This window comes from Cydia fagiglandana, chromosome 11 (assembly GCF_963556715.1).
Source record: "Cydia fagiglandana chromosome 11, ilCydFagi1.1, whole genome shotgun sequence".
Lineage (NCBI taxonomy): Eukaryota > Metazoa > Arthropoda > Insecta > Lepidoptera > Tortricidae > Cydia > Cydia fagiglandana.
Genome location: NC_085942.1, coordinates 17,222,619 through 17,243,078, shown reverse-complemented (window position 1 = coordinate 17,243,078; position 20,460 = coordinate 17,222,619). Strand labels below are relative to the sequence as shown.

At 41.1% G+C, this 20,460-nt stretch overlaps 1 protein-coding gene across 1 annotated transcript; it reads right to left on the bottom strand.

Moving 5' to 3' along the window:
- Positions 1-3: 3 nt before the first annotated feature.
- Positions 4-20,214, bottom strand: LOC134668681 (sorting nexin-14-like). The gene is made up of 6 exons (XM_063526123.1): positions 20,070-20,214; positions 16,245-16,380; positions 10,003-10,096; positions 3,629-3,687; positions 2,401-2,584; positions 4-363 (listed from the first exon to the last, which is right to left on the bottom strand). Exons 1-6 carry the CDS (start codon positions 20,212-20,214, stop codon positions 4-6), a joined length of 978 nt encoding a protein of 325 aa, XP_063382193.1.
- Between the last annotated feature and the right edge of the window lie 246 nt (positions 20,215-20,460).

The following is a 20,460-nucleotide window of genomic DNA, read 5'->3' as shown; positions in this document are numbered from 1 at the left end:
TAGTTACCTCCTGGAGGGTAGCGGCAGGTCCTGCAGCAGGCGCTCGCCGTGGAACTCCTGCAGCTTGCTCCGCAGCAGATGGAAGTCGTGCTCGCTGCGCTCCACGCTCCAGGCGCGGGGCTCGGCGCCGCGCTCCACGCAGTACACGCACAGCGTGAACATAGACAGTTGTAGATACCTCCTGGAGGGTAGCGGCAGCTCCTGCAGCAGGCGCTCGCCGTGGAACTCCTGCAGCTTGCTCCGCAGCAGATGGAAGTCGTGCTCGCTGCGCTCCACGCTCCAGGCGCGGGGCTCGGCGCCGCGCTCCACGCAATACACACACAGCGTGAACACGCGCACCGTGCCCGTGCGGGGAGGCGCTTGCTGGCACCATACAAACATTTGTAAGACACGGTTGGTATAGTTTGTAGCTTTCTAATATACCCCGACGGCTAATCCTTTGTCTATTGTTAAGTAAAACCGCACGTGCTACTTACCTGTAAAAAAGGGTCTTAATTATTCTATTTGGCACCTGAGCGCGGGCTAGTCCAACGCTCAAAAAATCAGTGTAGGTGCGCTCTCCGATAACGCGCCTTTATTACGCATCTCGATGACACATTTTCGACTGGTTCTGTAGCGTTCGACTCGCCGGCACTCAGTAACCGTAGTACTGAGTGCCGCAAGTTGAACGGACCATACACATCGTAACAAAATTAGTTCATTTTGAATCTTATTGCAATTTCCATTGGAGTTGTAATTCAATGGGTAAAGTGAACGAACCATTTTATGCAGGTGGTTGTGGCACGTGGCACGAGCGGTTTTACTTAACAATAGACAAAGGATTAGCCGTCGGGGTCTATTAGAAAGCTACACACTATAATAGACCGCGGGCCAATAGCAAATATCGTAGTCATCGCCTGCCGCTTGATACTTTGTCAGATGATAGTTTAGATGCTATCGTGAATTAAACAAAAAATTGTCAGCCGGTTGTATAGCGGTGGAAAGACCGTCAGCTACTTGCATAAACATGTAAAAAAACCGGACAAGTGCGAGTCGGACTCGCGCACGAAGGGTTCCGTACCATAATGCAAAAAAAAACAAAAAAAAAGCAAAAAAAAAACGGTCACCCATCCGAGTACTGACCACTCCCGACGTTGCTTAACTTTGGTCAAAAATCACGTTTGTTGTATGGGAGCCCCATTTAAATCTTTATTTTATTCTGTTTTTAGTATTTGTTGTTATAGCGGCAACAGAAATACATCATCTGTGAAAATTTCAACTGTCTAGCTATCACGGTTCGTGAGATACAGCCTGGTGACAGACAGACGGACAGACGGACGGACGGACGGACGGACGGACGGACGGACAGACGGACGGACGGACGGACGGACGGATAGCGAAGTCTTAGTAATAGGGTCCCGTTTTACCCTTTGGGTACGGAACCCTAATACGCGCCTTACCATTTATGTCCGCAAATCCGTAAGGCGTTTATTGAAACACCTGATGAAACGCTACATGCAAACATTCATTATTTTAATCGAACCCACACCCAAACCGAACCGTACCGAAACCGGGTAGCCGAAAACATTATCCATTATTTTGTTATCGCCATTATAAAAAAGATAAAACGCTTATTTTTTACATCTTTATGCGACCAGCTGACGGTCTTCCTGCGGCGTCTTGACGGTTTATACACGCTCGCTATAAAATTTAAGTGACAGCTAATAAACCAAACCCTAATGGGCGTCATTACGCGCCATCGTTACGCGCTCGTATCAAAATCGTTACGCGCCCGCAGCGAACTCGCCTCGCTTTCAACTCTCCCGCAAATCAACAGTGATACTTAAAGTTCTGGTTTCCTAGGATAGCGGTACCGTCATAATATAGCGGCCGTTTCCATACAAAATACTACTTATCCATATTTAGCCGTATTATTTTGTATAGAGACGACCGCTTTCTTAAGAAAACAGAGCTTTAGGCTATATTTTAAACACAAGACGGTATTTGACTACTAGTCAAATCAGTTTCTTTTTTCGAACTGTCTAAACGATTTTGCTACTAAAGGGACATTAGTGTGTGACGTCAAAATCAAATTACCTACTGTTTATAGTTTCATATGGGTTTAAAAATAGAAATTGTCTGAAACTGAAAAAAATAATAACTGCTGTCTCCGTTTGTCTATTAATCGTCTCGTGCTATTAGTGATCCAAGACTCGAGCCCTGTTAGCTCTTTATTTAGGGCTCGCCTTATGTCTAGACGCCTAAAAGGCTAAAAGCCTATTTTACTAATATTTTTTAAAATACTTTTTTTTTAAAAAAAGAGGCTTTTAGTCTTTTAGGCGTCAAGAGATGAGGCGAGCCCTAAAAAAAATCTAATAGGGCTCGAGCCTTTTGGATCACTAGGTGCTAAACAACACTTACCATTCTGATGTCGACGCTGGTCAATACGACTTTGTAGGTGACAAGGTCATCATCCAGCTCGTCGGCGAGGTGTTCTAGACACGCCAGTAGGGCTCCGTCGTCGCCGTCTTCGTTGCCGCAGTGTTCTAAGATCAGGCCGGTGGCGGGCGCGCGGGGTGGGCCTTTAGCGCGGACTGGCGGTGTCCTATGTAATAGTACATTATTGTCGAGGCTCGGAAGTAGCTACTTGCAGGCTGAGGATTCGTTTTAAACGGACGACCTTGGGAGTACGTTTAATTGATTCCGAAGCCAGCAAGTAGCCTTCCGGCCGAGTCATATATAGCGCTTTTCTCAAAAATGGTGCAAGAAATATAAATACCACAGAAATATTTTACAAAAGCAACGTTCTTACGGATATATTTTCACAGAAAAAAGCCCTTACCGCCTTTTTATTTTTTTAATAAAAATATAGAAGTGTATTTTTCTGCCGAAAATACGCCAACCTATTTGAGACAGCTAAATAGTCGCGGTACTAATAATCTGTTTGGCTGTTTAATGGGCCTGTGCCTTCATTTGATATGGCCATTTCAACTTTTAAAAAGTTTGAAACTCGACAAATAATGGAATTTGTATGCAACATTGCAGTCCCAAAATCAAGACTGCAATGTTTTTAACTTTTTAATTTTGACCTGACCATAAACTAGGCGCTTCGCGACCTATTTTTCAGAAGGCAAAGTCGGCTTTGCCGTCCATTTTTGAGAAAAATAATATTACATAAATGAGGGTGGTATTCCATCTGTCTAATACCTTGGTCAAATGTCATTGAGGCTCACTCTCTCCTTAAGCAAAATGTGAGACAAAATACATATTGGACAAGTGGAATACCACCCTGAGTCGCTTAACTTCAAACTCGAGTAAATCCATCTGTCAGATTATGCGATATTGGTTAAGAAAAGGTAATAGGGTACTAGGGTAGATATTTGCTGAGGGCCGACTGGATTTACCCGAGTTCGAAGTTAAGCGACACGTGTTAAGTCAATTTAAGTGTGGACGGAAAGTAATTTCAAACGAGTGTCGATACTCGATATTATTATTAAGAAACTCGTATTCGTTCATATGTTATAACCACACATGTTAATAAGCAATTTTAACGTTATAAAACTCCTCAGAATTTTCTATTTGATTTTCTGTAACAGTTTTTGTCATATCTCATCTCCTTTAAGTTACAAATAATTCATTAAGTACGAACCTCTTGTTTTGTTTTTGGTAGCCTGTGGGTATTCTTGATCCAATCAATATTTTATAATACTGTAACAGAAATAATACATTTCAACAAGTATAGTAATCAACAATTTAAGCATACACTAACATGTAGCACATCACAAGTAAGTTTTTCTCTCTCTCTGTGGTTGCTCCCTCATGACTGAGGATCGTGGTCATCGGTGGATGTGGATGCTCCACACCTGGTCTTTATGATCTGCCTCCAACGGTGCCTGTTCATCGCGTCTCTGACCTTGACTTTAGCAGATTGACGCCTCCGATTCCGGGTCGGGTCCCCTTCTCCTTATGAGGCCGAAGTAGGACAGTATGCTCTATATATTAAACGGTGGGGTCGTCATTTCATCGGTGTTTGACATCACTACGATAACCGGCAAGGTCACATCACTAGAGGTGGTCGTCCATCTTAGATTGGTTTTACGCGAGAGCGTCCTCGCATATTATTTCAGAACTATATTCTCATATTTGTGAATCCCTAATAAATGTTGTTATAAAGTGGTGTCTGGTGTTTTTACTCTTACAGCTTCAGAAGTGCGATGTGAACTTTTCGCCTACTGCGATATAATTTGTCGGAAATTGGCAATACAAAATTAACCGGGCGTAGTCCTTTCTTGTTTCATTGTTATTGAACGTTATCGTTATATAAAATAATGAAACTGATTGTAATGAGTAAACGCATCAACACCACTCATCAGTTAGGGATTAAAATATACAAGGTCTTACCGTCCAAGACCTACAAGGATAACCTAACTAACCTACTAAACCACTGTCGGCTGCCGACGTACTGTACCTTTGCCTTTTGTTGTGTTTACTTTCAGATATCTATTTCAGTTTACTGTACATCATAAATGAACATGTCTGGCTAAAAAAATAAATACATATGGACAGTGTAATAAAGCTGATTCCATGATGATGATGAATATGTATTACAATATTCAAAGCAGAAGATTACAAGACATAGACTGACAGTATGGTGTAATGTATAATAAAATAAATCCTTGGGATTACAAAGTAAGAATTAAAGTTGACTCAGGTAAGCAGTCGTTGATCCAACACCTAAGAATGCTCCGGGGCCAAAGTGGTAAATATTCACTGCCTCTCTTATATGTTGTGTTATTTATGTGATTCATGTGCTTTCAGATACATAACATAATGTGATTATATACACCTGACACATTAACACAATGCTATAATCATTTTCTAAGATTTGTATTCCGGTGTGAGAAGTACATTCAAGTAAAAGCCATACAAACAAGTTTGGTAATATAAATTTAGCCTTGATTGATACTATGTGCATGGTGATATTATGCTCTCACAATTAACAATGAGTGCTACTTAATACTTTCCCTTTACAGTCTAATTAAAATAGATTCCAAGTTTTCAAAAACTCAAACCGGTAAGGAAAGTGAATTGTTGTTTCACATAAGTGTGTGTGTAAAACATGCTTATTGCAACTGAAATAATGCTTTGTTAGTATGTTTTTGAGTTGTGTAATTTCCAGAAATTTGACAGCAATGATTCTTGAAGTGAATTACCATACCGTTGAAGGCATTAGAGCGCCTATCAGCTCAGATCTCTATAATGAACCCAAATCGACATGGATAATATTTCAAAGTTAGTTGGTTATGGATGCCAGTTATATTATGTTCAAGTAATTCATTATATGCAGAAAATGTTGATAAGTGACTAATCTCTGATGTCATGGAAAATGAGGTATTTATTTAGAAATAAAATGATTATTCATGTTTTACATGGATACTAATGGTTAGTATGTGTTACATGGACTGGGTTGGTAAAATGCGCTTTGTGAATAAGCAAAAGGAATTATTGGCATCTATTTGTAGCTGGTTAGTATTGTCTGTGACAGGTTTAGTCGCTCCATGTTTCCGGAGCCTCCTCGGGCTGAATATTTTAAAAGACAGTGCATACCTCATATAACCTCATACATCTTTGCAATTCATATTAAGTTGGAGACATACTGATATATAGTATAAGGTAGTATCTCAGTAGAAGTGTCAAGAAAATTAACAAGGATAATTTCTGTCTGTACTTTATAGATTATGAATTTATGAATAAAATGTTTATCCAACCATTGCATACAACTTATAGCATGTTGACATGTTGTGATTGTTGTTTTGGTTATAGGGATGTTGGTTTAAGTTGGCATTGTAAATATTTTTCACAAAATGTCATGTTATAAAATGAACCAAAGACATATACTTAAACAGACTTACCAAACTAATGAAAATTTTATTGGCATTACATTGTCAAGTGTTTGAGTTATTGACAAAGATAATCATTTGTGTTCTAGCAGTATTTTTCAGATGCATTTCCTTATAACAAAACTTGATTGCTGGTGAAGTTTTGATCATAACTTTATAATATTTGCACCGGTGAAGTATGATTACAGGAGTTTTCAAGGTTTAAATCTTATGAAAGAGATGGACATATTGAACTAGATATTTATTTACTGAGCTGAATATGACACTGATAAAGCAGGTTGTTGCTAATGGTAAGCGAGGTAAATACTTTCAGGAGTCAATATGGACTTTGACGGTCTACATAATATACATGTCTTTTACATGCAAGTGCTACTGGACTCTAAACGTACCGGTCAGTTGAGTGTTAAATGGATGAATATTAAACGAAGGTAAATAGTTTGGTTAAAGGTTAAAGCTTTCTAAGTAACTATTTTAACCCATTCACTGCTAATGAACATTGACCGAAGGATATCATTTCATGAGCTACTGTTTGAAGTTATTAACGGTTTTCGTCTGAACTTGTAGTGTGTTATGGTACTGTTTGCATTATAAAACAGTACACTTTTATTGCTTCTGGGTTTCATAAATCAGAAGTTAAAAATAATAATAATAATAATGTTTCACAAATTTTGTGGGTTCACTAAGTATCTATTTCATTGTTTTGCAAACTGCATAAATTGTGGTTTATTATTTTATGAACTCATTTACCTTTAAATGTGTGCTTGCATGGCATTTTACAAAATTATTTAGTTTTGTGCAGGTATAAGATGATGTGATGAGTTACCTACACATAAAATGCACACATACAGCTGAAGAAAATCAACCATGTGTGTCTTGGAATCGGAAGCTTTATGGTTTAAGCATATGTGCCATTGATTCGGTTGATTGATCATTATCAATAAACACTTTCATGATGGTTGAAAAATACAATTTGTGAAACCTCGGTAAGGCGAACCTGGGTAACAGAGGATCCTCGATAACATGAACTTCTGTTCAGGGTCTACTGTAGTTCAACCGTGGTATAGTAAGAGTGTGGCCTTTATTTAGGGGCACGGAAGAGGCACGCCAAGTTGCACATGATCATTTACATTGGTTGCATAGTAGCAACTGCTTATTATCTTATATTTTCCATATTAACGCCAAATGCTGCTATTTCAGGTACCGTTTTCAGATTAAGAACTGACGACAAGTATATTCTCAGATTAAGAACTGAGATATAATTTTATTAGACACTCGGATTGAATCGGATTGAGAACTGAGTTATTATTTTATTTATATTACTTACTCTCGGATTAGGAACCGAGTTGTGACTTTGTTTTATTTCAGATTTAGAACTGTGTTACTGTTGTCATACTAATGTGTTTTGTTAACGGGTTTGCCGACTAATGAAGGCAAATGCTGTTATTTCAGGTACCGTTTTCAGATTAAGAACTGGCTATATTTTCAGACTAAGACTGAGTTATACTTTTATTGAACACTCGGATTAAAAACTGAGTTATTATTTATATTTCATACTCTCGGATTAGGAACCGAGTTGTGATTTTGTTTTATTCCAGATTTAGAACTGGGTTACTGTTGTCATACTAATGTGTTTTGTTAACGGGTTTGCCGACAAAACCTAGAAAATAAACACATTGTGCTTGATTAAATATTGTAGTAACCATGGTAATGCTTGCGATATGTTATTTTATGCCACCTCACTGTTAACCATTTTACTCTAAAGGCTGGTTCATAATTCTACCGGTTGCTTCAATGTCTGCTATAGAGCTTTAATTATTGTGTGCTCTTTAAGAAAGGCTGTTACTTTTGTCTTGGCAAGGGATGCTATCCTTAAGAGGCTAGTTCCTGGCGCCGGTAATCGCAACAAAGGCTTGAAGGAGCGGTCTGTTGCTTGTCACTATCTGTTATTGGTTTCTGCAGTGTAGGCCTTAAGAGGCGGTCCATTGCTGATGACATAATACTAACCTTAAGAGGCTAGTTGTTTTTGGTTTCTGCAGTGTAGGCCTTAAGAGGCGGTCCATTGCTGATGACATAATACTAACCTTAAGAGGCTAGTTGTTTTTGGTTTCTGCAGTGTAGGCCTTAAGAGGCGGTCCATTGCTGATGACAATTATGTCATAGTATTAACTATCCTTAAGAGGCTAGTTGTTTTTGGTTTCTGCAGTGTAGGCCTTAAGAGGCGGTCCATTGCTGATGACAATTATGTCATAGTATTAACTATCCTTAAGAGGCTAGTTGTTTTTGGTTTCTGCAGTGTAGGCCTTAAGAGGCGGTCCATTGCTGATGACAATTATGTCATAGTATTAACTATCCTTAAGAGGCTAGTTGTTTTTGGTTTCTGCAGTGTAGGCCTTAAGAGGCGGTCCATTGCTGATGACAATTATGTCATAGTATTAACTATCCTTAAGAGGCTAGTTGTTTTTGGTTTCTGCAGTGTAGGCCTTAAGAGGCGGTCCATTGCTGATGACAATTATGTCATAGTATTAACTATCCTTAAGAGGCTAGTTGTTTTTGGTTTCTGCAGTGTAGGCCTTAAGAGGCGGTCCATTGCCGATGACAATTATGTCATAGTATTAACTATCCTTAAGAGGCTAGTTGTTTTTGGTTTCTGCAGTGTAGGCCTTAAGAGGCGGTCCATTGCTGATGACAATTATGTCATAGTATTAACTATCCTTAAGAGGCTAGTTTGTTCCTGGTATTTGCAGTGCAGGCCTTAAGGGGCGGACCGCTGTATGTGATATAATACTATCCTTAAGAGGCTAGTTTGTTCCTGGAATCTGCAGTGTAGGCCTTAAGAGGCGGTCCATTGTATGTGTTATGAGATTATCCTTAAGAGGACCATTATTTCTACTACCGATAACTGTTTTATCTATATCGTACTATTTGTTGTTGACCTTGAGAGGTTGGCTTGAGACTGTTTACAAAAGGATATTTAAATGACCTTAAGACTGATGATCTCAAGGTTATCTTGAAAGGGTTGCTTGCACTAATACCTTCTAGAGATCGCTGGCGCAGTTCCGGATCCAGTAGACGTTGAGGTAGTGCCTGTTCAAGATGCCCAGTAGAACGAGTGCGTGCAATGGGCTCCGTGACAGCCTTATCGTGAAGGGCTGACTTCTACGGTTGTTGCCCCTACAAGGGCAGTGATATTCTAGCCTGCATGTGGTATTTTAACACGGTAATGTTTTCTTTTTGTCCAATAATCAAATCTGTGGTTATATACCATTAGTCACGATGCTAGAAAGCGGTGACATGAAGTACCTACTTGATTACGTCGCCATTAAGGGTGATTATGTAATTTATTAACAATGTTGCTTAAGAGTGCTCATGAGTTCTGTCCAATCATAACTGCATCTTTCTCATGTATTTACAGAAGTAGACCTTTTGACTGTGATGGTTATTACGGTATAATTTTATGGCTATCAAGCCGGACCTGTGATCAAAGGGTCTAACTGTGCCATTTGCGCATTAATATATCGTCGAAACCTTATCATGATTATTTTGAACAACATTGTGGTATGCTAATGCAAAGCCTATCGATGGCGCTAGGGTGAATTATAACGCCTTGGTTATATTAAGGAACTGAGGCTTTTCACATGTATGTTACAGAGTTTCGTGAATAAGAGTTTGTACTGTTTACATGTGCTGTATCGGAGGGCACCTATGCACATGCATGAGACGTGTCCCACATTAGCCTCCCACCAGTTGAGGAGCCAACTCAACGGAGGAGCCAACCAGTAATGAACTGGTGGAGGCTACCGCCACCTGGTGAAGGCCCAGCTTGCTGCGACTGCGTTGGCTGCGGCAGTCTTTAGTGGCGGCCTTGATAACGGTGACCTGACGGGACGTAGGTCGGGTCAGAAGATGGCCGAGCTAAACGGTGGGGTCGTCATTTCATCGGTGTTTGACATCACTACGATAACCGGCAAGGTCACATCACTAGAGGTGGTCGTCCATCTTAGATTGGTTTTACGCGAGAGCGTCCTCGCATATTATTTCAGAACTATATTCTCATATTTGTGAATCCCTAATAAATGTTGTTATAAAGTGGTGTCTGGTGTTTTTACTCTTACAATATACTCACCTCTTCGCTGTGTAAAAACCGGGGCAACAACACATTTTCAAGCACGGCTTGCACCTCATTCGCTGCCGTGAAGATTTCAGGGCACGTTTGTAATCTGTACAAAAGAAATCATCAGCATAAATAAGGTGTGGTACCCTATCCGAGCGGTTTGGAGAGCGTACTCGGGCCGTCCGGATGGTCGACGACCGGTTGGGCGTCCTAGGTATCGCTGGTGCGATGAGGTCGTGAAAGATCTGAACGAGCTCGGTGCCGTCGATTGGACAGAAACGGCGCTAGACAGAGAAGCATGGCGTTCCTTAGTGTCAGAGGCCAAGATCCACTTCGGGTCGCTGCGCCACGGCAGTAAGTAGTAAGTAAGTACCCTATGAAAAAAAACTAAAGGAATACTTAGTATTTAAAATAAGATAAGATAAGATAATTTATTGACCATGTAATATACATTACATTTAGCACGTCATACATTACATTAGATTTAAAAATTATATTAAAATTATATGTATTAATAATATGTCAGACACTTCTTTTTCAAAATGAATTCACTAAACTCTTTTATAGAGTACACAGGGTTTTGTTCCAATAATCTCTTGATTTTTTTCTTAAAGTCCTCCTCTGGTAAAGCAGTTATATCTGTAGGTAGTATGTTGTATAGATAAATTTTGATAGAATTTCCTTGCTTGTATAATCTCTTTGTTCTCGATTTAGGCATACATAACTGTTCTTTATTCCTCGTATTGTATCTATGGATTCCTATGCATTCCATCGGTGGATGTGGATGCTCCACACCTGGTCTTTATGATCTGCCTCCAACGGTGCCTGTTCATCGCGTCTCTGACAACCGACCAAAAGTTGGTTGAGGATGGGGCCCCTTTTAATTGATCGCTCTATCTTGTTGGGAGGCTTCGTTTGCCCGCCATGTTTACAACAATGATCAGCTTTTTAAGGCTTTCATCTCCCCTTTTTTTTTTTTTTTTTTTATTATGCATGGGTTTACTCATGGCCACAGACTAGCCGAGGCGTAGACGTGGCCTACGATGGAGCGAGCTCGCCCAGAAGGTGCCTGTTCACTCTTGATTTGAAGGTTGCCGGGTTATAAGAGCACGGAAATATAGACGCCGGCAAGGAATTCCATTCCTTGGCAGTGCGCATAAGGAAAGTAGAAGCAAAGCGCTTAGTGCGAATTTGCGGAATATCTACCAAGTAAGGATGGAAACCGGCCGTGCGTCTAAAAGTCCGATGGTAGAATGGGGACGGTGGAATGAGCTCGTGTAGCTCTTGGGCACACTCCCCGAAGTGCAACCTGTAGAATACCGACAGGCTGGCGACTTTCCGCCGATGGGCCAAAGTCTGAAGCTTAGCCGTTAGCTTCTTGTCGCCAATCATCCTCCTGGCTCTGCGCTCCACTGAGTCCAAAGCGGCGAGTTGGTATTTAGCTGAGCCATCCCACAGGTGGCTGCAATACTCCATACACGACCGGACTTGAGCTTTGTAAAGTGTTAGAAGCTGTCCAGGTGTGAAGTATCGCTTCACCTTATTTAGGACGCCCAGCTTTCTGGCCGCAGTTTGTGCTTTAGACTCAATGAAGCTGCCGAAGCCGAGGACTGAACTCAGCTCCATGCCGAGGAGTTCCAGGCTGTCGGCAATAGGTACAGATGCACCCCGGAAAGAAGGAGTCAGGTCGAATGGACTCCGTTTAGCGGAAAATAGACACGCCTGCGTTTTGGAGGCATTGAACGTGACCAGATTGTCATCACCCCACTGGGAAACGAGACTAAGGGTCAAGTTCATTCGCTCAACCATGGCCTCTCTCTGTGAACGTATATCCTCCCTGCTGTCCCCTGCACTAGCCAAATATCTCTCAACAACCGTACTGTCATCTGCATAACCTACAATGCTGGGTTGCAGCATGTCGTTAATGTGGAGCAGGAAAAGGGTTGCGGAGAGAACAGACCCCTGAGGAACACCGGCGTCAATGGCCATGAGGTCCGAAGAGCAGCCATCAATAACTACTCTGATCGACCGTTCACTCAAGAAATCAGATAGCCAGCTACAAAAATCAGCAGGGATGCCGTAAGCAGGAAGCTTGCTAAGGAGACTTGCGTGCCAAACCCTGTCAAAGGCCTTCGAGATGTCCAGTGAAACAGCAAGCGCTTCACCGTTCCTCTCGATGGCCTCGCCGCAGTAGTGCGTGACATACGCTAAAAGATCCCCAGTAGACCGACCTATGCGAAAGCCATATTGACGGTCACTGAGCAGATCATTTGCTTCGAGGTATGCCAGCAGTTTGCCGTTAAGTACCCTTTCCATGACTTTACAGAGCATGGAGGTAATGGCGATTGGTCGGTAATTGCAGGGATCAGCACGACTACCCTTCTTGGGTACTGGCTGCACGTTTGCAAGCTTCCAGGATTTCGGCACCGTTCTTGTTTGGAGAGAGAGGCGGTACAGGCGTGTCAGTACAGGAGACAACTCAGGCGCACACTGCTTTAGTACACGTGCAGGTATACCGTCTGGTCCATTGGCCTTATTCACGTCAAGATTCAGCAGAGCTCGGCGTACCTCTTTTTGATGTATAGCAATTCTCTGCATAGAGGAACTGCAATGAGGTAGCGTAGGTGGAAGTTTTGAGCCTGCATCTAGACGTGAATTGCTCGCAAACAGAGAAGCAAACAAGTTAGCTTTCTCTGTCGCGGAGTGGGCCAGTGTCCCATCAGGTTTCTGCAGAGGTGGCAATGTGGGTCGGCAGAAGTTGGATTCGACCGCTTTCGACAGGGACCAGAACCGCTTGCTACCAGGAGGGTAGGAGGCGAGTTTGGCCCCTATTCGACTGACGTGGTCGAATCGAGCCTTTCGAAGCACCCGTTTGCAGGACTTGGCAGCTGAGTTAAAGGCTTTTTTCTTCGCGCGAACCCTCTGTGCTCCAGCTTTGGTATCGCGGGCTAGTACCCAAGCCTGGTATGCAGACTGCTTAAGAGCCTCGGCTCGAGCACAGTCCGAATTGTACCATGCTCGGGTCTTGTGATCGAGCGATAGGTCGGAGAACGGAATGAAATATTCCATTCCCTGCCGAATCACATCCGCAACAGCCTCAGCAGAACACGAGGGGTCACCCGAAGAAAAACAGACCTGCTGCCAGGGGAAAGACGCAAAGAAATGCCGCATCTCATCCCAGTCCGCTGACTCGTATCGCCATACTCTCCTCGTGCCCCTAGGGCAGAGATCAGGAGGAGAGTGGATCGACACGGATTTCACCAGACAGTGATCGGACGATCCTAGCGGAGCTGAGACCGAAACCGAGTGCCTGTCTGGATCAGTTGTCAGCAGAAGGTCAAGGCAATTGGGTGTATGGTCAGTAACATCCGGTATCCGCGTCGCAACATTTACCAGCTGGGTAAGGTTTAGGGATACAGCAAATTTGCGCGCTTCCCTCCCAGCGTGGCAAGTATTCTTGTACGGGAACAGCCACTCCTCGTGGTGGGCGTTAAAGTCCCCAAGGAATACGAGTTGAGCCGCGGGGTACCGCTGTTGGGCTTTATCTGCCATCTCAGTAAGGTGGTCAAAGAGCCTAGTTGTCTCCTGGTTTCCGCTGTGCGATCGGTAGACACAGGCATACAGAGTTTTCTCTGAGCCCGAGTCGACCATAATCCACAAAGTGGAAAACCCGGCAGCCTCAAAGCAACGGAGACGCTTGCAGCAAATGTCATCGCGGACGTACACACAGACCCCAGCACGTGCTCTGAACTTATGTTCCAGTGAGTAGCCTGGGTAGTTGAGGTACGACGCGTCCGCTGGGGTTTTGATTTGCGTCTCCGTCAAAAAGAATAGGTGCGGTTTTTCGGTTTCAAGATGGTGGTGGACCGGATCGATATTTGAGTGCAACCCCCTGATGTTGGTGAGGTGCACTTTCAATGGGAGGAAGTGCAGCCGGTGTTTAACCCTATTCTTTTTTCTTTTTGTTTTCATATTTGTGGAGTGTGGGATGGGTGAAAAAATGCCTGTCGAGGTGTTGCGTTTACCAATTGGATCACTTGAGCTAATCCGGACAATGAGGAGCTCACTTGGAGACTGCGGGGACGCCCGAGCCCCCCTGAAATAACCCACCGGGTCCTCCCGTCCAGTCGCCAACTGGCACGGTGGAGCTATTCCAGGATTTTTCGCTAGGTGGCGGGGCAGCCTCTCGCACGTGGCTGTCGTACAATTGGGCCCCCAACTTCCTGCGGTCGGCCACCGGCAAGACCGTGCCTCGGATCCCGCTACCCTCCAGCGAGAGCTGCTCGGCCCGACGTCACTCAAGGATCCAAAAACCGGCATTATGCAACACAACTGACAGCAAATCATCCCCCAAAGGCACTGGTACTCCCGCTCATAGACGAAACGCAGCAAGGCTGCTTGGCGCCTGACTCCGGCGGGAGGGTGGTAGCAAACCAGGCGGCCCCTTGCGGGACCTACCACCGCTGGTTTGGACGTAGTTTAAGGACATACCCGGGACCAATGACCCGGATTTTAGCAGATTGACGCTTGCGTAAGTTATTTAATATTCTAATTGATCGTTTTTGTAATTTTAATACTCTCTCAATATCTCCTCCATTTCCCCATATACTAATTGCATAATTTATATTTGCTTGAATATATGCCTAATATACAGATAATAATGACTGTTTATTTAGTAATGGTTTAAGTTTCAACAGTGCATAATTTCCTTTAGAAATCTTCTTGCAAATTTTGTCGATGTGGTATTTATGACCAATTTTACTGTCTATTTCATATCCCAAAAATGTCGTTCTGGATTCATTTGTCTTGTTGCCATTGTAGTTCAATACGGTGGTTTTGTTTGTGTTAAGTATTATACCATTTAACTCAAACCAGTTTTTAAGAATAATCAAAACCTTTTGAATTTTGTCCTTATTGTCACTTGTGTCATTTCCTTTTATCCCAACGTGCGTATCATCCGCAAAAAGAGTAACCATTGCATCGTTTGGTAGACATGCTGGCAGGTCGTTGATATATATGAGAAATAAAACAGGTCCCAGTATTGATCCTTGAGGTACGCCTGTATCTATTTGTGTAGATTTAGAGGTCGTGCCATTCACGTTTACTAATTGGTTTCGGTTTTCTAGGTAATTTTTAACAAGCTGATATTCCGATCCACGAAATCCATAGAATGATAGTTTCTCCAGGAGAATGTCATGTCTTAAGCAGTCGAACGCTTTCGACAGATCACAGAAAATGCTGGAACATTTTTGCGACTCATCTAATGCGTTTAAGACAAAGTCAACAACTTTACGGAGTGCCTGCACCGTCGACCGATTTTTCCTGAATCCGAACTGGTTATCCGCAAAAATCTTATTTGTTTCGAAATACTCTACTATCTGAGTTTTTACAACGGATTCCAATATCTTTGATAATGCTGGTAGTATACACACAGGTCTATAGTTATTGGGGTCTTCTTTGGCATCTTTTTTGTATAATGGAATAACTTTTCCTATTTTTAAGCAACTTGGGAAAACGCCATCTAGAAGGCAGCTGTTGATTATATGTAACATTAACTCCATTAAATAATCATTCTCCAATAAAATTTTCTTCACAAAAACTGTATCCAGATTAAACACATCTTTGGATCGCTTACTTTTCAGATTTTTTATTGTTTTTCTTAATTGATTTACAGTAGGTAACACAAAGTTAATTTTCCTCTCTGGTTGTTTGGTTAAGTAAAGGAAATTTAAACATGTTTGAATATTAGTGGGCATGTGACCTGTTAACCTGTGAGCAACTGTAGAAAAGAATTTATTAAATGTTTCCGCAATTTCATTCTTGTTTGTTGTAATTTGTCCCTCACTTAGTTTTATAGCTTCTATCTGTGTTTGTTTTCGCTTGTTATGTTTGCTTGTTTGCTCCTTAATTATGTTCCATGCTTCTTTGGTCTTATTTTCAGCTTTATTTACTTTTTGAAGGTCAGTTTTTGGTCCATTTGAATAAAATATATGCAATAAACAAACATGGGATAAAACATTGAAATAGTCCATGAAAACATGTACATTTGTGGTCCGATTGCGTTTACAATCGATATTTTTAATATACTTTAAACTTCATCGAATACTGAATATGCGCGAAAGTACGGATGTTTGTGCTATAATTTGTAGACATATTTTGAGTTTACGTGAATCGTATAATTTCTCTCATCTGTTCAACACATTCATATTACAATACCAAAGACGAATTTAACAAGAAATTTATAAAATAGTTACCTCTTAAGGTCTCCATTATGTATAACTCTCGTGTTACCGCGACGGGCAAGTAGCTCCGTCGCTTCGCGGAATAATGTTGCTTGCTCTTCTTCGTTCGGCTTTAAGTTTGGATCTAGCAGCTTGGTTTGAAACAGTTCTGCGAACGAAATTATAAATTTAAGAAGGTCGGTTGGGGTTATTCGCGATGGTCTAGAACGCAAAATGACTAGTGTGATATTTTGCCTATATCACTTTTAGTCTACATCGCGAACGGCCCAGAACGCAAAATGCCTAGATCATTTTCGTCGTTTTATCTTTACGTCAGCGATGTCGACGACAGCGGGGCTCCTATTCTGTGCTGTTTGCCCTTCGGCCATTTGAAGATAACTAACGAACCTAATCTACCCTAGTGATATAAAAAAGTGGTTATTTTGCGTTCCAGACCGTTCGCGATGTATACTAAAAGGGATACATGCAAAATATTACAGTAGTCATTTTGACTGACTGTATTAATATAAGTTCAAGATCGATACTGTTTTCAAACTAGAAAATGTCACTAGAAATATATTTGCTACATAATTAAAGTTATTTTTAGAGATGCCACGAATATTCGGCAACTATTCGGTATTCGGCCTATTCGGCCACTTTGCCGAATATTTGGTATTCGGCCGAATACCGAATATCTGTTGCACCTACCTAAAAAGAAAAATTACACAAAAAAATCACCAAAAACTAGGTATATTTAATGGTGTACTTTCGTTTCGGCCAAATACATTTCGCCAAATTTCACTTCCCAACAAACTTATCGCAATAGTTTCATTTCCCAAAGGAACCTTTAGCAAAGTTACACTTCGCATATAATTTATTTGGTCAAATTATCATTTGGCATAATTTTACTTTGTCAAATGTTATTAGGACAAAAACTTATTTAGCAAACGTTTTTTATTGTCTAATATTATATTCCAAAAAGATGTTTGGTCAAAATTGTCACTTCGCAAATTTGACAAATAGGCATCTCTATTTAAATTTGTACTTTTTGTTATGTTAATATAGGTACGTTAAATTCTACGTAATTTGGATGGGTTGGGTTAGGTTTGAACTGCGATCCTCACAAAACGGTACCGCTATCAGAAAAGTGGGTTAGGTTAGGTTAGAACTGTGACCCTCACAGAATCGAAATGCTATTAGAAAAGTGGGTTAGGTTAGGTTAGAACTGCGATCCTTACAGAAACGAAATACTATGTACTAGAAAAAGGTCAACGAAGTGGAATAATTAATTTAATAGAATAACGAGATGTAAAAAATTTGCTTGACATTTTAAACTAAAATGTGGTTTAAATATTGGTGTTTTTTTACTAATTTTGGGTTATAATGATTACTTTCGTGTTATTTGCTTTAATAGAATAGCAAGATGTAACAAATTTGGTTGTCTTTTTACATTAAAACGGAGTTTTAATTTTAGTGATCATTTACTACATATTTTTAGCAATAATGTATTTTTTTTGACGTTACATTTTACTATGTATATGTAATGATCAGTTAAATACTAGACAAATAAAATTCTGCAGCCTCCACTTTATTGGTATGTAAATTGTATGCCATGCAATATTTTGGGACATGTAAGTTATGCTTAATGATACATTTGACTAAATAATATTTGGTAAAATGAAACTTGTCCAAGTAATTATTTGCTAAACAATAACTTGCCAAAAAAGACTATAGCTAACTGAAAATTTGCGATAAGTTGTTTTGCCAAACATTTTTTTGGGAAATGATAATTTGGGAAACATAGTTTGGGATGTGATACTTTGGGAAACGATTTTGGCCCATTCGTTAGTAAACCATATTTAATGTTTAAAATGTATTCTTGGAAAGTAATTAAATACGAAGGCACGTTTTTGAGCATTTGTTGATTACAAAATATTTTATGTTTATCATGGGTCTGATTTGTTTGATTCTAACTACATACATTCATTTATTCTGTTCAACATAAAAATATATATTAGCAAACGGTGTGATTTGTTGGCGAACAGTTTTCATAATAATTGTGACTCAAAATGCTCGCACGTCATGCCGAATATTCGGTCGCCGAATATTCGGTATTCGGCCGAGAGTGGAGCCGAATATTCGGCCAAATTCACTATTCGGGGCATCTCTAGTTATTTTTGCTATTATTGAAAGTTTTTATTATTTAAATTAAAGATCCAATAACAATTATGAAAACTGAAAAGACAACACCTAACTATACATACATCTCTTCATAGTTGGCAAGACGAAAGATATAAAACGAATGTAATCGCCACTGGCCCCGTAGACAACATGCCAAACGCTAACGCTCCGTAGCAAACGAAACGCAACTGTCACTGTCATACTATAGTTCGTTTTTTAGGGTTCCGTACCCAAAGGGTAAAACGGGACCCTATTACTAAGACTTCGCTGTCCGTCCGTCTGTCACCAGGCTGTATCTCACGAACCGTGATAGCTAGACAGTTGAAATTTTCACAGATGATGTATTTCTGTTGCCGCTATAACAACAAATACTAAAAACAGAATAAAATAAAGATTTAAATGGGGCTCCCATACAACAAACGTGATTTTTGACCAAAGTTAAGCAACGTCGGGAGTGGTCAGTACTTGGATGGGTAACCGTTTTCTTTCTGCATTTTTTTCCGTTTTTTTTTTTGCTTTATGGTACGGAACCCTTCGTGCGCGTGTCCGACTCGCACTTGCCCGGTTTTTTAGGCTTCCGTACCCAAAGGGTAAAACGGGACCCTATTACTAAGACTCTGCTGTCCGTCCGTCCGGCCGTCTGTCACCAGGCTGTATCTCACGAACCGTGATAGCTAGACAGTTGAAATTTGCACAGATGATGTATTTCTATTGCCGCTATAACAACAAATACTAAAAACAGAATAAAATAGAGATTTAAGTGGGCCTCCCATACAACAAACGTGATTTTTGACCGAAGTTAAGCAACGTCGGGCGGGGTCAGTACTTGGATGGGTGACCGTTTTTTTTTGCCTTTTTTTGCATTATGGTACGGAACCCTTCGTGCGCGAGTCCGACTCGCACTTGCACGGTTTGTTTAGCATTAGAAAAAAGGTAAACAATCTTGATGTGTCTTTTCTTTTAATTGAAAAACAGATATTATAAAAATAAGTTACGGCAAATATGTAACAATTATGAATCTAATCGTATTATTTATATTCTTCTGCTTTCATAATAGTAAAGTAAAGTAGTAAAAAGCGTTTGCAATTAATAGACATATCAAGATCGCTTACCTTCTTTCAAGTTCTTTTTAATGGTAAAAAAAACGAACTATAAAATGGAAGAGTGATAAGGGATTCGATTGCGAAGCGCTAGCGATTGTCACCTTGGTTAGGCCGCCTGATGCTTTAAAAACCTTGACAAATCATAAATACCAAGTTATAGACACCGCTTCATATCGACCGGCGCCGTGAGAAATGCATTGTTCGTGTACAAGGACGTCTAATCATAGTCTTCATCTTAATTTAATGGTATTTTATGCGATTCCACTTAGAAATATCGAAATCTCGTTAAAGTAATGTATTAATGAAAAATAATAACTGACAATTATAGTTTTTAACTTTTTACTAAGAATTACGACTTGTTACCATTTTTAGGGTTCCGTACCCAAAGGGTAAAAACGGGACCCTATTACTAAGACTCCGCTGTCCGTCTGTCCGTCCGCCCGTCTGTCTGTCACCAGGCTGACAGATGTCGCGGCTCGCCCACCAGCAGTTCCAGGTCTACGTGGAGAAGTCTTGCTATTCGTGTGAGGAACCTATGCCTCTGAAATAAGGTTTAATATGGCATAACACTCACTGATGTCCTTATAAAACTGTAGGAGCTGCAGTTGGCTGGTAGACTTGACGTGTTGCATGAAGGCGTATAGATGGCGCTGCTCTCGCACCAGCAGTTCCAGGTCTACGTGGAGAAGTCTCGCTCTGTCTCCGTGCGTGGACCCCATGTCTTTATAATAAAGTTTAAAATGTGTCAAACTCACCGATGTCCTTATAAAACTGTAGGAGCTGCAGTTGGCTTGTAGACTTGACGTGTTGCATGAAGGCGTATAGATAGCGCGGCTCGCCCACCAGCAGTTCCAGGTCTACGTGGAGAAGACGCGCTCGCTCTTGGTGCGAGGACCCTATGTCTTTGTTATAAGGTTTAATATGCCACAACCCTCACTGATGTCCTTATAAAACTGTAGGAGCTG

Excerpts from the sequence above, each read along its gene's own strand:
- LOC134668681 (XM_063526123.1), bottom strand. The coding sequence starts at position 20,214 with ATGGGGTCCACGCACGGAGACAGAGCGAGACTTCTCCACGTAGACCTG. Across the intron at positions 10,097-16,244 it reads CATAATGGAGACCTTAAGAG|ATTACAAACGTGCCCTGAAA; the intron begins GTAACTATTTTA and ends TCTTTTGTACAG. Across the intron at positions 2,585-3,628 it reads TACCAAAAACAAAACAAGAG|GACACCGCCAGTCCGCGCTA; the intron begins GTTCGTACTTAA and ends ACTATTACATAG.